At 34.2% G+C, this 14,887-nt stretch overlaps 3 protein-coding genes across 4 annotated transcripts; 1 reads left to right on the top strand and 2 right to left on the bottom strand.

Moving 5' to 3' along the window:
• Positions 1–1,993: 1,993 nt before the first annotated feature.
• LOC138122107 (E3 ubiquitin-protein ligase rfwd3.S-like) lies at positions 1,994–4,280 on the bottom strand. Its single transcript, XM_069036244.1, has 2 exons — positions 3,949–4,280; positions 1,994–3,880 (listed from the first exon to the last, which is right to left on the bottom strand). Exons 1-2 carry the CDS (start codon positions 3,974–3,976, stop codon positions 2,139–2,141), a joined length of 1,770 nt encoding a protein of 589 aa, XP_068892345.1. The 5' UTR covers positions 3,977–4,280; the 3' UTR covers positions 1,994–2,138.
• A 2,487-nt stretch (positions 4,281–6,767) lies between these two features.
• Ubc4 (ubiquitin conjugating enzyme 4) lies at positions 6,768–8,613 on the bottom strand. Its single transcript, XM_069036271.1, has 5 exons — positions 8,284–8,613; positions 7,850–8,002; positions 7,717–7,799; positions 7,501–7,664; positions 6,768–7,445 (listed from the first exon to the last, which is right to left on the bottom strand). The coding sequence occupies exons 1-5, from the start codon at positions 8,344–8,346 to the stop codon at positions 7,309–7,311; spliced, it is 600 nt and encodes a 199-aa protein (XP_068892372.1). The 5' UTR covers positions 8,347–8,613; the 3' UTR covers positions 6,768–7,308.
• Positions 8,049–14,886, top strand: Prps (phosphoribosyl pyrophosphate synthetase). Of its 2 annotated transcripts, XM_069036266.1 has the most exons (6): positions 8,049–8,193; positions 8,803–9,007; positions 9,145–9,328; positions 12,570–12,635; positions 13,654–14,211; positions 14,712–14,886. In XM_069036266.1, exons 1-6 carry the CDS (start codon positions 8,178–8,180, stop codon positions 14,802–14,804), a joined length of 1,122 nt encoding a protein of 373 aa, XP_068892367.1. In that variant the 5' UTR covers positions 8,049–8,177; the 3' UTR covers positions 14,805–14,886. The 2 variants fall into 2 exon arrangements, with proteins under 2 accessions (XP_068892367.1, XP_068892368.1); XM_069036267.1 differs by lacking the exon at positions 12,570–12,635.
• Position 14,887: the final 1 nt, after the last annotated feature.

Genomic DNA, 14,887 nt, shown 5'->3' with positions numbered 1-14,887 from the left:
TTTAGCATCAACACAAAATCAGGAATGTCTTCATCATTGATGAAACCAAATTTAGTTCTATTTACGTCAAGACAGAACGACCCAACAGGTTGTATTTTGGTACGCAAATATCAAAAAATTCAAAGTACAGATCAATCCACAATACTAACAAATTATAACATTTATTTATTAAACTTAAAATTAAGAGTTTAAAATAAAAAAAACTTTACAACTAAAACTGAAGAAGTCAATATTTGATCATTGCTCCATTTTGTTGTACAACCAAGAGCAATCTATTCCTCATGGTCAGGCACAGATTTCGGTGATGGTTCGGGGGTACCTCGTTCTGTTCCACGGAAGACACCCGCCTTCTTCCAGAACCTGGACGCCGAACCACCGTCCCAGTGTGTTCCCACTTCCGCATAATGGCATGGATAGTGCCCTTCGATAACCCTAAATTCGTCGAAATTTGCCCATACGACATACCCCTCTGGTGAAGGGTTACTATTTTGGCTTTAGTAAATTCAGATACGGCTGGCATTGTATCACTAAATTATTATGTATTATAAACTTGAGAGACGTTTACTTCAAACCGTCAATTTTTCGATTTAATTTATAAACGTCATAATAACAGTAAAGGGCAGCTTACATTGACATTTTTTGATATGCCAAAATTTGATCGTTCAAAATTTTTTGTCCGCCATAGTACTATTGCGGGCAAAAAAAGTGGGACATCAAATTTCTATCAGTTTTGAAAAATTCGATGTAGTTGAAGCTTTATTGTCATTTTTTTTGACACTTTTCCAGCTGACAGTTTAAAAATTTATTTTATACTCCTATTTTTCTTTTCCAAATGCCCTCTTCTTTTGATAAAGGTAGATTTTGATTGGAACTTTGCATTAAATAAATATTCACTACGTGGTTACTTACAATCATTCCCTACAACCTACAATACTTAATGACAACGTCAATCAATTCAAAGTAGGGTTAGAATCAGATAAGGGTTATTTCACATTAAAAGTCAAGACGATGACGTTGATGTCCCACTTTTTTTGCCCGCAATAGTACACGTTCTATAGTCTACCAATTCTAAATTTCCACCACCTGTTGAATTATGTTGGCAAAATAAAAATACATATTGTATTTCTAAATTGGAGATTGTTATAACCAAAATTGGCAATATAATTATTTTATAAACCTGATTCGAAGACAACATAATTTACTTGACGCTAAAATGAAAAATGCTCTTATAAAATGTTTGGAAGAGATAAAAAGTTTAGCACCTTTTTTTTCTTTACTCTAAAATTTTGAGTTGTAAAAACGGAAATTGAGACACAGAGAATGATAACCTCACAAATACAACCTGACGCTTTTTTCACCAAACAGTGTTGCCGATTGTATTTCTAACGTAGAGTCTGGTAGAGTGCAGTGTTGGTGGAAATTTAGAATCGAGACACACTATACATTTAAAAATACAAATTTGAGGATGAGGACGTAATCTAGCCTGTACAACTATCTAAGGGGGAGATTCACGAAACTTTGCAAATTTGCAAATCGTTAACGAAACGGCAAATACAATACTTCAACAATGTCGGTTGCCATAGTTTTGAATTTGCAACGCCTTATCGAGCCTTACCGAGTTTCGTGAATGACCCCCTAAGGCGTTTTGAAAATATGCATTATTGCATTTTAAGTCTAAATTGATTTTAAGGGGTTAAGGTAAATATGCGTCTGGGGGTGTATTCTTCAATCTCGATTAGTTCATGTCGCATACGACATATCTCGAACGGTTGTTGTCGCACACTACAAATGTTTTCCATTCTTGAATACCACGCGAATAGTAGTTTATTTAACGAGTTCGTGTGTAAATTGGACTTTTTTTGGCATGATTGGGCCAGTTTAAAACGCGAATGAAACGAGAATTGACAAATGTCGCATGCGACTCGAGATTGAAGAATACACCCCCTGGAACGCAATTTTTTTTGTTGGAGCACTTGAAAAAAAAATGTAGGTATATCATAAAATATAAATAATTTATTGGAAAAATCATCATCAAAATATTGAAGTGACATGCAATTATTTGAAAATCGAGGTTCACTGATCAGATACGGTAAGTACTTATTACGCTAAAACAATTAACATTGATGGCACTAAGAATATCAAACGAATTTAAAAAATTCCAGCTTTTTATCAGTCAAAGAAACCAAAAAACTTCCGTGTTGATTTTGTAAACCTTTAAGATCTAAAACACTTTCATGCGCTGCTAGCGAACAAACTTTCTGCCCTGTATTAATACTCCACAAAAATACACTTCTACAATTTTCCTGATGTGCGGCTACGTAATCGCTAGTATGAGAAAGAAAACAAGATTTTGATAATAATTTCTGCATCCCTCCACCTTGGAAAGAATGTACAATATTGCAATCAATCTTATCTTGGTCCTTTTTCTCCAAATTACAGAGAGTATGTCTGGCATACATGATTCGGCTGTTAGGCCTAGAAGACACCAATAATTGCTTTGTGTTCGGTTGGTATTTCATTGAAACAAATGGTCCCTCTAAAGAAATTGAATGTCTGTTATGTTCAGAATTCACGTTTTCATACAACCAAAGTGAATTTAATTTACATGAAACAACACCTCCTTGGGGCAGAGCATCTCCCGGAGATGACGGAATGGAAGCTACCGAAACTACCGGCGACATATCTCCTTCAATAGAAAGAGTAGAGATGGGTTCAGTCAACTGCCTGATGTCATATTTAATCACAGATCCGGACTGGGTCCCTACATAGAGGATAAAGGAGTTGTTCAAGTCCCAGCAGCAAGACCATAGCGGCATCTGGTGATTAAACTGATAAATTACTGTATTGGTGTGATTATTTATCACTTTAAAAGTTTTATCCATAGAAGCCGTGAGAACCCAGTTATTTTCTTGGTGAAAGCAAATGTCCCTGATTTGCAAGCTGTGAACTGGGATGAACGCAATTGTTCTATAACCAGATATATTTATTTTTTTTAGCCCAAAACCATTGAACAAATTTGTAGGTGACTTCATGGAAGCCATCAATAAATCCAGTTCACATTTAGCATCAAAAACGCGACTGCCCCCATATTTACATATTTCCATTGCTTTGTCCATGTAAAGTCTTACTCGCTCTGATACAGGAGGATTCATAGGAACATTAACAACTGCATGTCTAGTGAGACTATTAAGTTGCGATTTTAAATGTGCAATTTCCTGGTTTAACATGTGCTCACGGCAAGCGTATTTTGCAAGGTCAGATTGAGCTTTATTTCGCTCTTCTATGACTAACTCTAATTGCTTTTTCATATTGTCTAGTTCTGTGGTATCTATTGCTGTTAACTTCTTAGCATAAATAAATCTAATATCATCTTTGCCCACACGCTTTTTGCATGTAGGACAGGTCTTCTTCCTTTGTAAATTTAACCATCGATTAATACACTTTTGACCAAACAAGTGACCACATTTTAGAGCACAAATTCTGTGTTCACCCGTGTTAGTCCAGTCATCAAGACATATGGGGCATAAAGACCCATCATCCTCTTTCTCATCATCACTGTAGGTACGTTTCTTGGAAGATTGGTTTGGTTCATTTATATTAACATCTTCACTTTGATTGCTTTCCTCTTCAAAATTTGCAGGTGAAATTGCTCTGCTGCTTGCTGCAGATTCTGTAGGAGAGATTCTCTCACCTCCATTGTTCGAATCATCTATAACTTCTGGATTTACATGTACAAGTGGGGCTGCTTCCACAATGGTGTCAATGTTTTGTGCGTGAACGTCAACATTTATTGCTACTAATGCCAGCGGATGTATTTCTTCTACTGGCCGTGTAATAACCTGAATTGAATTTTCTTCCACTTCCATCGCATTTTCGTTGTCTGGAAAAATTGGCATGTGCCAATAAAATTTTAAATGGCATTAAGAGAAAAAAGACGCCTTCAAGTACCTGTTTCATTTTGGTCATGCTCGTTCATTATTTTATCCTCTAATAAAACCTTTCATGGCAAAAAATTAAATTTGATAACTCAGTTTCACTTAACCTCAAACCCTACTTTACTTGACAATTATCTGACAACTGTCAACATAAAAACAAAAATGACCGTAAAGTTAATCGTCACGGTCAACCAGGCGTAAGGGATGGGTGTCCAACTTTTAAACACTGCTCCATACTTTTAAGATTTTCATTTTGTTATTTAAAATATCGATTTATAATATTAGTCTGAAACGTCTACGTTCAGCTGACTGAAATATTCAATTTAAAGAAGTTGGAATACAGAGGTCGTCTTGCGGCGCTGCAGTACTATTGCATTTTTGAACGCACCCTCTCTTGCCCGCGACTTTTTTTACAAATTAGAACCACATCATAACGGTTTCTTAGTTTTTTCCCTCTACGGTTATTTTTTACTTTTCTCGCACAAACCACGCGGTATAAGTTTGTAATTTATTAAGTGGCGATGTAGAATAACTATGAATTTAAGGGAATAAGATAATAATTGTGGAAATGGGCAGTTTAGATACCCGCATCTTCAAAAAAAAAAATAGAACGGTTTAGGTCAAGGAAGTTATTTCTAACTTCCTTGGTTTAGGTATAATATACAAATCTAAATAAATGGGAAATTTACATACACATATATCTTTCCCTTGAGTATGATGAATGTAAATCTAAAAAAATCCACATATCTACAAGGACACATCTCCTAGGTATAAAAAAAAAGGTTTGTGGGATTCGTATGAACGCAATGCCAAATAAAAAAAAATTAAAGTGCACATACAGAACACATTTTAAGTAAATTATTATGGAGCGACTATTGTAAGGCAATAGACAGTTTAGTTAGATACTAAAGAAAGTAAAATGGAATAATTAATAATTAAATTTAATGATTTCGCAAATAACCGCATAGTTTTTCGATCCTTTAGTTGTTTTTTTTTAACTATACATAAGTAACAGGTGTTCAGTTAAAAAGTTCATCGAATTGGCTTTGATCTTTATCGCTATCTTTGTCTAACCAACATAATTTACGATGTTATCTTTTAAAAAATAAAATCAAAGTAAACTCGATGAACTTTTCAATTGAACACCTGTTACATAGTAAGTATAGGGTGTTATAAATATGCCATTATGGAAGAAAAGTCCAAAAAGAGTGTTTAAAAAAAAAGTCATACCAATTTGAACAATTTGGGATTTTTGATATGAAAAATTATTATCTAAAAACGTTCAATGTTTTCACAAAATGTCAATAATAATACAGGGTGTCCCCAGAAAAAAAGACGAGTCCATAGCTCCCTTATTTATTAGCGGATTTTAATTATCTATACAGCAAATTAAATGGTTGTTAATAGGCTACAAAATGGCCTAATAAATTCAAGTATAGCCCTATGGGCTTCAAGGGTAAACTGTCAAAATATTTTTTTTCAAATGGGATTACATACCTTTTATTAGTAATTCTGATAGAGATTTTAATTTTGAAAACAACAGTGTATCACAAGTATAACTTCACATTAAAAAAAATAACACTAACTTTTGAAACAAATGACGAGCATTAAGCGAAAAGCTATCAAAATGCACTGCGTTACAGTGTAATAACCAAATTAAGGTAGCTGGAAAAACAAATGATAAATAATAACATGTGGGATTGCGCAGATATACCGCCAATGTTTAGCGGAAAATGGAACATAGACGATAGTAGCGGTTTTTTACATTTTTTTTTTGTAAATTTTTGGTATTTAAGTGTATATTTGTGATACATTGTTGTTTTCAGAATATAAATCTCTATCAGAATTAGTACAAAAAAATATGTATTCCCATTTAAAAAAAAATATTTTGACAGTTTACCCTTGAAGCCCATAGGGCTATACTTGAATTTATTAGGCCATTTTGTAGCCTATTAACAACCATTTAATTTGGTGTACAGATAATTAAAATCTTCCGATAAATAACGGAGTTATGGACTCGTCTTCTTTTTTGGGGACACTCTGTATAAGTACTATTTTTTATTTATCAACATTAAATCACAAACTTCCATGCATTATCATATTTTGATTTATGCAGATAAAATATATTGTAGCTTGAACATTTTTCAAATTCTTCTTCATTAAATTTAAATTAATCTTCGCAATTTTTGGAGCTGCGCGATCAATTCTCGTTCTCGCTCTCCCGCGCAGTTTACAACTTACAGCGCTGATCTGACCGACCGTTCGTTTCACTAAAAAATTCATATTTCTAAAAGTTATGAAGATTACATGAATTCAATAAAACAGAATTTTCAGTAACGTTCAGGCTACATTTATTGTTTTGTATAAATCAAAATATGAAAATATAGTAACAACATAAGTTCGAAGGAACTTTATGATTTTACTTTTATAAATTAAAAAAATTACAACAAACTTGGATCGTTTCTAATTAAAACCTTTTATGCAGGGTTTTCGTATCTTGAATACGATGTTGCACATTGAAAAAAAAACACGAAAATCTCAAATCGTTATGACTTTTTTATGACCAATCTTACTTAAGCTCTTTATTTGAAAATCGCATATTTTAATTACCTTATGCATATGTACAATTTAAAAAAAGCAGGACTATGAACGAAAAACTTGCACTTAATGCAAATCAACTGTGCTATAAATAATAAAAAGGAGGCATTAATTAATAGGTTAAGTATGATCAGATATTACATACACGTTAGAATTAAATGTAGAATCCACAACTATGTTATATAAATTAACGTTATCTATTTTTTACTGGTTCAAGTACTTTTTGTCACATGATATAGTAAAGATTAAATTTTTATTCAACAGTGTTCAATCGCCAATTTACAAAACAAAAACTAGGTAATTAATGAAGATTTATTGTATAAAGTGTTTCATCCAATTGCAGTGATCCAAAGGTGCTAAACAATTTGACTGCACTGACAACTGGTGTTTCAAACTAGCAATGTACACACCACCGTAATTTGACGAAAAACCTTATACACAACTAACTGTAAGCAGATATTTTAACATCAATAAAGTTCAAACACCAATATGACAAAAGTATAAATCGCAATTTTTTTGTTTTATTCACTATGTTCTAAAACTGATATATTCTTCATACTTACAGAAATATCTGTTTAAATTAACAATTGTAATAAAGTAAATGCAAACACTCCTTGTTTTATTTAAAATTTAAACTGCAGTGAGTATGTACATATCAAAATAATTTAAATGAGTAAACAGCTCCTGCACAAAATTTATGTTCTGGAAATCTTAATAAATCCGTTTCGAAAAGTGTAGAGAGATTATAGTAAAATGGCAGATTAAAAATGGTTCACTAACTGAATAACTGTTCAGTTGCCCTCTCTATATCCCAGTTATACGAAGACAATGCGACCCGCGCTTGATGTTCTTCTACCCCCATATCTACTAGCCTTTTAATTTTGTCGTCACATTCTTTATTTACATGAGGACCTACAAATAAACATGGTCAAAGTATTTTAAGACCATACAGCTGTGAAATATATACCGCCTGCATAAACATTCGTCCAATGTCTGGCAGTCATTTGGAACATTTCTATATTTTCCTTAAACTGTTTTGCTACAACAGCATCTTGTGGATCATCTGGTTCTGCTGCAGATAATAAAGCTTGAAGCGATAACAGAACTGTTCTCAAAGTCATCGCTGCCGCCCTACAAGTGTTACATTAAAGACACACAAACCAAAATTATTCCGACATGTCACCATTGGTCCTTTAATATATCTAGGCAGATTGCTCCTGTTACAGATGATATATTTGGGTGCCATATTTTTGTGATGAATCTGACCTACACGAGAAATATGTAGTGAAGATTTTAATCACTATTTTCAAAATTACCTTGGGAGGATTGAAGGGGTATGTTTCAGGTACTTTGATCTCTAATACAAAAGTTCCCCCTTCGTAAGCTGTATCTGGGGGGCCCGTGATTTCTCCTTTCAGTTCTGTGTAGCTATCATTTAAAAGTTCCACTTTGATGGCACATTTTGCTACCTACATTTAAAGTATACAGCATCATGTTAGCTGGATCTGTTTGTTATTATTTGTTACGAAATGACGTTATTGTCTGATAACCCCTTCAGATTTAATTTGTGTCAGGGGGCATTTTCAATACTTGAATCAATAATCTTACTTTGAGTACTGACAATTTTAAGTGCGAAATTCGAGCATGTCTGATGAGCAAGGTAAGACTCTTTTGGGTGATCACAATTACGAAATTAATTAGTTTTAAAAATGACATAAGATAAAAATTGTATTTTAAAAGTGTTTCCTACCTCTTCACTTTTAATAACCTCTTTAAACTCTCGTCGTATTCTTTGTGCTGCTATGTTAGCCATTACCTATCAGAAGGTTTAAAAATTCAGAAGAAGGAATAAATCAACATAACAGTTAAAACTGTAACTTTAAAAAATAATAATTTTTGACAAAAGTAAAAAATACACTGACTGAAAATCGACTTTCACACTTTTAATTTCTCACTGAAGTTAGGCAAATCATGAAATGCTAAATGAAATGTCACTTGTTTTCAATGACATTATAGCCAACTTTATAAAATACTTGCACCTGTATATTGAGGCAAATTCTTCGAAATCCTTCGAGGATTCGAGATTAGCCTTCACGACAGTGACGTATGTGGCCTCCCAGGGCGATCGTTGTTGATATTGATAATTTCGAAGATATTTTGAACGGAAAGCTTCGATAACAGGGAGTATTTCGTCAGAAGGTTTATCATTCTGTAGCGTTGTTTGCCGATAACATTAGACCCCGAACCTGATTGGTCGATCGTTTTGCAGTTATGCCCGTATCCCAGCCCGTGCGTGCTAAAAGCTTGTTGCGGGCAAAACTAGAAAAGTCGTCACAACTTCTCCAGAGCAGAATGCCGAACATTAAGGTCTTCAGCGGCACCTCTCACCCCGACCTTGCCCAAAGGATCGTCGACCGGCTCGGCATCGACTTGGGCAAAGTGGTAACCAAGAAGTTTTCCAACTTGGAAACATGGTGAGTAGCGTTTGCCGATTGTTTAATTAAGTTTTGTTGTCCATTCCCGATGTTTGCCGGTTTGCTAACTGTATCGGCACCTGTTGAAACTCAGAACGCACCCTCGTATCAATCTAAGGGTCGCTATTGATTTTCAGCGTCGAAATCGGCGAATCCGTTCGTGGCGAAGATGTGTACATTGTGCAATCCGGCAGCGGTGAAGTTAACGACAACCTGATGGAACTTCTTATAATGATAAATGCGTGCAAAATTGCATCAGCAAGCCGGGTTACGGCTGTCATTCCTTGTTTTCCCTACGCACGCCAGGACAAGAAGGACAAGGTGAGTACGAATTCCGTCCTGCACATGTGCAGATAACCTACAAAAACACGTGACATTGTGTACATCTACAAGTGTTCAAGAAACTATTTTCGTTCCTTAGATCATATGATTTCGGTGTCGTTTTTGACTCGTTCAAAAATGTAGAAATCCAAATTGCATGATCAAACAAGCGATCAACTTGTGTTGACAAGTGTATTTAAGAGATTAATTTTGCACAATGTCGTTTACCGTTACGTGACTTTGACAGTTTCATCCTGCACGTGTTGGTGATGGCGCTAGTTGACGCACACGGCAGCGTTTTATGTTTAACAATTTAAATGTTGTTTGTTCTCGATAAACGTCTATAGACGATAAGGCCTTCTGAAAAATCTAGACGCACCACAAAAATTGTTTAGTTATTAATTATTAAATCTACGAAAAATGTCGTTCTTGTAATGGTGATTTATTTCAGTTGAAAGCACTGAAATCAGCAGTCATGTGACTAATAGGGATCGCGTAGATAGTGTGGTAGCAAAAGTTTCGTTAACAATAGTGATATAAAGAGTATAAAAACACATTTTTTGTAATTTGCCTCCATTTTGATTCTCTAATAGACATATTAACGAACGCGACGTCATCATCTGGGATGTCCTTATAGCCATTATTTCACGGAACATTTTACGAAAATTTTTAGGTTGGCAAAGCCTGATCCGTCATGCGTGTCAGTTTAAATTACAAAATGTGCAAAGAATTATTTATCAGGATTTATCAGGCAACAAATTTGCGACCGTATTTTTGGCAATTTCACTTATTTCAGCGGGCGTACATGAAAGATTATCTTTCATATTCGTGTTTTGTGATAAAATTTGAATAAAACAAAAGGCGACTTTGAAGACTTGATCAAATTTTCACTTTTAAAATAAGACATTACCAACCGCCACAAAAATCCCTAAATCGAGGAAAGTAAACATTTTTGTTTAAAAACGGCTTAAAAAGGGCAAATTACAAAAAATAGTATAAAAAACTCGTTTCATAAGACCATGAGGCACTCATTCTTTAAATAATTCGTGGCTAAGCCACTCGTTTTTTAATCTTGAATTCGTGCTTCAAGGCTGGTCTTATGAAACTTGTCTTTTAATATACAATTACGCCACAAATAGAACCATGTCCTGTAAACTTATTTAAATTTTCTCATAGAACTGTATAGTAGTAGGAAACGATATTTGGAACTCATTATAAAATAAGCCCATTGCCTCTTACAATAGTTTATGGCTTCTCCATAGAGATGTCGTAAATACTTCCTGATTTCGGTCGCTTCGGCACGCTCTGAACTTTTGCAGCATGATTGTCCGTACTCGAAATTTTATAATGTGTACCAGGAATTTTGACTGTTTCGATAACAGATGGATTATTGGATTTTCCGGGCCCTTCTAGGTACCTACGTAGGACCACTAATTAAAAATGACCCATAACATTTATGTTACGCGAATCTACGTTGAATACTAAACAAAAATTTTAATGTGAATTTGGTCTTTGACGAATAATTTTTAAATTATTATTATCAAAAGTGACATTTATGATGACAATCCAGATCGGTACGACCTTCAATAATTCGAGTAATTTATGACGGCCGACAGCAACGGGCTGTCCCAACCGTTCCAATCTTCATAAATATATTAGTACGTTATAAAAACCTGCATAAGCTGTTCTACATATCGTTTCCTACTACTATATCTTAGTAAGCTTCATTAAAAAGTAATTTCGTGTTCGTAGGTATATTTATATTTACAGAATTGTAACTGAGAATTTTGCGAACCGAAAGTGGGGGACGTGGAACCCCGAAAAGGTTCAAGCCAAGACCGTTCAAATTGTACCTAACTTGTGTAACATTACATTAGAACACTTGCTAAGGGCAATACAGCTGTCACAAAATTTTCGCTACTCTCTTAAATGCATACCAATACAATAGATTTAAATTTAAAAAAAAAGACAATTTATAATGTGTATTAATACATAATATTTTACACTTCTTTATCTGAATACATAATTACATAGATCGGTTAAAATGTCAAATTGAACAATTAGTAACAGTTGCTGTTTTTTGCTTAATTTTTTGGCAATTCTAAATACATAATTTAACACCACAATCTTTGTCTGAATTATTTGATGAAATTATTCCCATGTGTTCGAGTTTTTGTAATAAGTGCTGGAGTTAACTACATATTTATGTGTATTGGACAGTTAGACGCAATTTTTTTTGAAATATGTAGTTATACCGTTCTAACATAGGCTTAGTTTAGAAAAATTTGAATTTATTACTTACCCAAGTAGTCGTTGCACTTAATTTGGATTGCTTGAAAGCTTGTAATTTGAGTGCTTCCAGAAAAGCTTAACGGCTGCAGAATAAGTATTTAGGTCAACTTGATTATCAGAAAGAAGAGAAAGGAATTCGCTAACGGATTATTATTTTCTATTAAGTACATACTATTGTTAGCTTAAAATGGAATATATAGAAGCAAATCGTGACTAAATGCAGCCAACTTGCACATTACTAAAATAAAATGCGTAGATTGTATTTAAACAGTGTACGGTAAAACTTAGTTTAAATAAAAAATACCAAGATTTTGTGAATATTATGTATGTACAGTTGCGGAATTAAAATTTCGGGCAGTTTTGTCAATGTCATGATATAAATTCTAAAACAACCTTTACGTTAATAACCTTATTTTTTACTCTTGTCATGTTTTTGTCTTTTTGGCATTCAAAAATTGTCATTTGTGGCATAATAATGGGTAGGCAACATATCAAAGCGATGATTTAATTACACTCAGTGCAACTAACTGAAATCTCAAAATTCAAAATTGATTGGGTGACTGACACAGAAAAGTTTAATTTTTGAATGTTAGTCATGATGACAGTAGAGATTTTGTTGAAGTGACAGAAAAATAGTGGCCGAAATTTTAATTCCGCAACTGTACAACTGTACACGCAGAACTTTTTGTCATTATTTTAATTAACTGAAAAATGCTTAAATGTACAAAATGCAATGCTCAATTGGCGTTAAATGAACATTAATTAATCAACAAAGCGTTACTACGAAATATCTGTCGTAATTTTTAAGTTTCTTAATAAATTAATAACTCGGCAATTATTCGTAACGAAGGTCAAATACGGATCAATAGAATCACTCATTATAGTTTAGTTAGTTTTAAAAACAAGTTTTCTTCCCGAGTATATTTATTTTATTACGAAATCATTTTAGCCAGCAACTAATACCGATGTCGAACGCAACGTCGAAAAATGGAAGTCTATCGAATGGAAATTCAGGGTAAAAAAAGATACAATTATGTGAATGTTGCAGGGGCTTATTGGGAAAGTGTCGTCTGAATCTAAGAATATCGTTTTTTTAACCAGTGTGTTCAAGCATAGCATTAGATTAGTTTTCCCTTATTTATTTAACCGTAATACTCTTGAAATTTGTTGTTGAAACTTTTAATTATCAGGTGATCTCAAAATACAGTTAACTAGGTTTAATTTGGTTACGCTGATGTGAAAGTAAATTCTTTACTACTTGTTGAAATAATAGCAAGTTTAAAGGGCAAAAAGTATTTTTTTTCTATCAACCTAAATCTAGAAGTAATTTGTTCAATTTAATTATTTCACAGTTTTTGAAAATTCAGTCTCGTACCACTTAAACCTACAGGTTTTTTAGAAAAAAAAAATCGTTACATGATGAATACTTGAGTGATGACAATGAACTACGGAACAGGCCATATATCATAATAATTTAATCAATGACGAGTATGTTCGTGATAGTGCATGTAAACATTTAAAAATTGGTGGCGTTTTAATATACATTTCCAAAAAAATCTTTCACAATCAAATTGACGACATCAAAAATCATTTATCTTCTTTCATGTAACAAACATACACAAAAGTCAAATGTTAATGTCTACTACTTATCTGTTTATTGTTTTTCTCCATGGTAATCGAGTAAAAATTAGCTTATCACAAAAGTGGGTGATGAAATTATTTTAATTATAACCGAAAAATATGTTTTTCATTTAACTCATCTTGCAAATTTTTACACCGATATCTTCCGATAAGGGGCAAATAATAATACCAAGTCTTACTAACATGCCATTAATGCGATTACTAATTGGGTTCCATTTCTTTTTTGTGAAAATTTAATTGTCACTCGCTTGGGTCTTTCTTGTTTTTTTGTTCGGCTTCTAACATGTTGGTGCATTTGCAACCCCACCTCCGGTATTAATGTTTGTCCCTTACACCTACCTGCCTGTTGCAAATGAACCTGATGCATGTCGTTCGAATTTTTTCGTCAACAGAGCAGGGCGCCAATCTCGGCCAAACTGGTGGCAAACATGCTGTCAGTGGCCGGGGCGGACCACATCATCACCATGGATTTGCACGCGTCGCAGATCCAGGGCTTCTTCGACATACCAGTGGACAACCTGTATGCGGAGCCGGCGGTGTTGAAATGGATTAAAGAGAACATCGTCGAGTGGAGGAACAGCATAATCGTGTCGCCGGATGCAGGTGGTGCCAAGAGGGTCACCTCCATTGCGGACAGGCTCAACGTGGAGTTCGCCTTGATTCATAAAGAGAGGAAGAAGGCCAACGAGGTGGCCTCGATGGTGCTCGTGGGCGATGTGAAGGATAGAGTTGCTATTTTAGTGGACGATATGGCAGATACCTGCGGTACAATATGTCACGCGGCGGAAAAACTGACAGAGGCGGGGGCGACGAAAGTGTACGCCATTCTAACTCACGGGATATTTTCGGGACCCGCGATTACGAGGATAAATAATGCCTGCTTCGAAGCCGTGGTCGTCACAAATACCATACCACAGGATGGACATATGAAAGATTGTTCCAAAATACAGGTGGGTTAGATAATAGTAATTTATTATACGAGTTATATAAGACACCATTTTGTCGCACGGGTTTTTTAGAGCAAGAGGAGCGCAGCGACGAGTGCTATAAACAAATAAGTGAGACAAAATGGCTTATAAAACGAGTATAATACAATATTTTTTCTATTTTGCCCCTTAAATTTAAAAAAAGTTCAAAACATAATGCTAAGAAAATTATATTTGGCAAATATAAGGGTTGGTAACGCTGTTAAATAGACGAACAAGTTTTGAATTTAAAGTGTCGTGAAGTGCAGTGATCACGTAGCAACAATTCAGTATAAGTCACTGCCAACATTAAAAATTTAAGTAAATGTTCCTGAAACGCGTATCGAAAAGAGCTCCTTTTCGAAACCCGTTTGAGTTTTATACTGTGTTATAGGTGCAAAATAGAAAAAAATCATGCAAGGTAGATCTTTTTCACTTATTGTTTGCCCAAATTTGAGTGAAAATAACTGTGTTTTTATTTACAGTGCATAGACGTATCCATGATGTTTGCAGAGGCTGTGAGGAGGACCCACAATGGCGAATCAGTATCGTACTTGTTCTCGAATGTTCCCTATTAAATTAAATTTTTCTATTAAATCACAAAAATTATAGGTTGTATTGTAAATCTGCAACAATAATAAATAAATTCACTTTAAACTCT

This window comes from Tenebrio molitor, chromosome 1 (assembly GCF_963966145.1).
Source record: "Tenebrio molitor chromosome 1, icTenMoli1.1, whole genome shotgun sequence".
In the NCBI taxonomy this organism is placed as follows: Eukaryota; Metazoa; Arthropoda; class Insecta; order Coleoptera; family Tenebrionidae; genus Tenebrio; species Tenebrio molitor.
The sequence above is the reverse complement of the archived record's forward strand: the minus strand, read 5'-3'. Positions and strand labels throughout refer to the sequence as shown.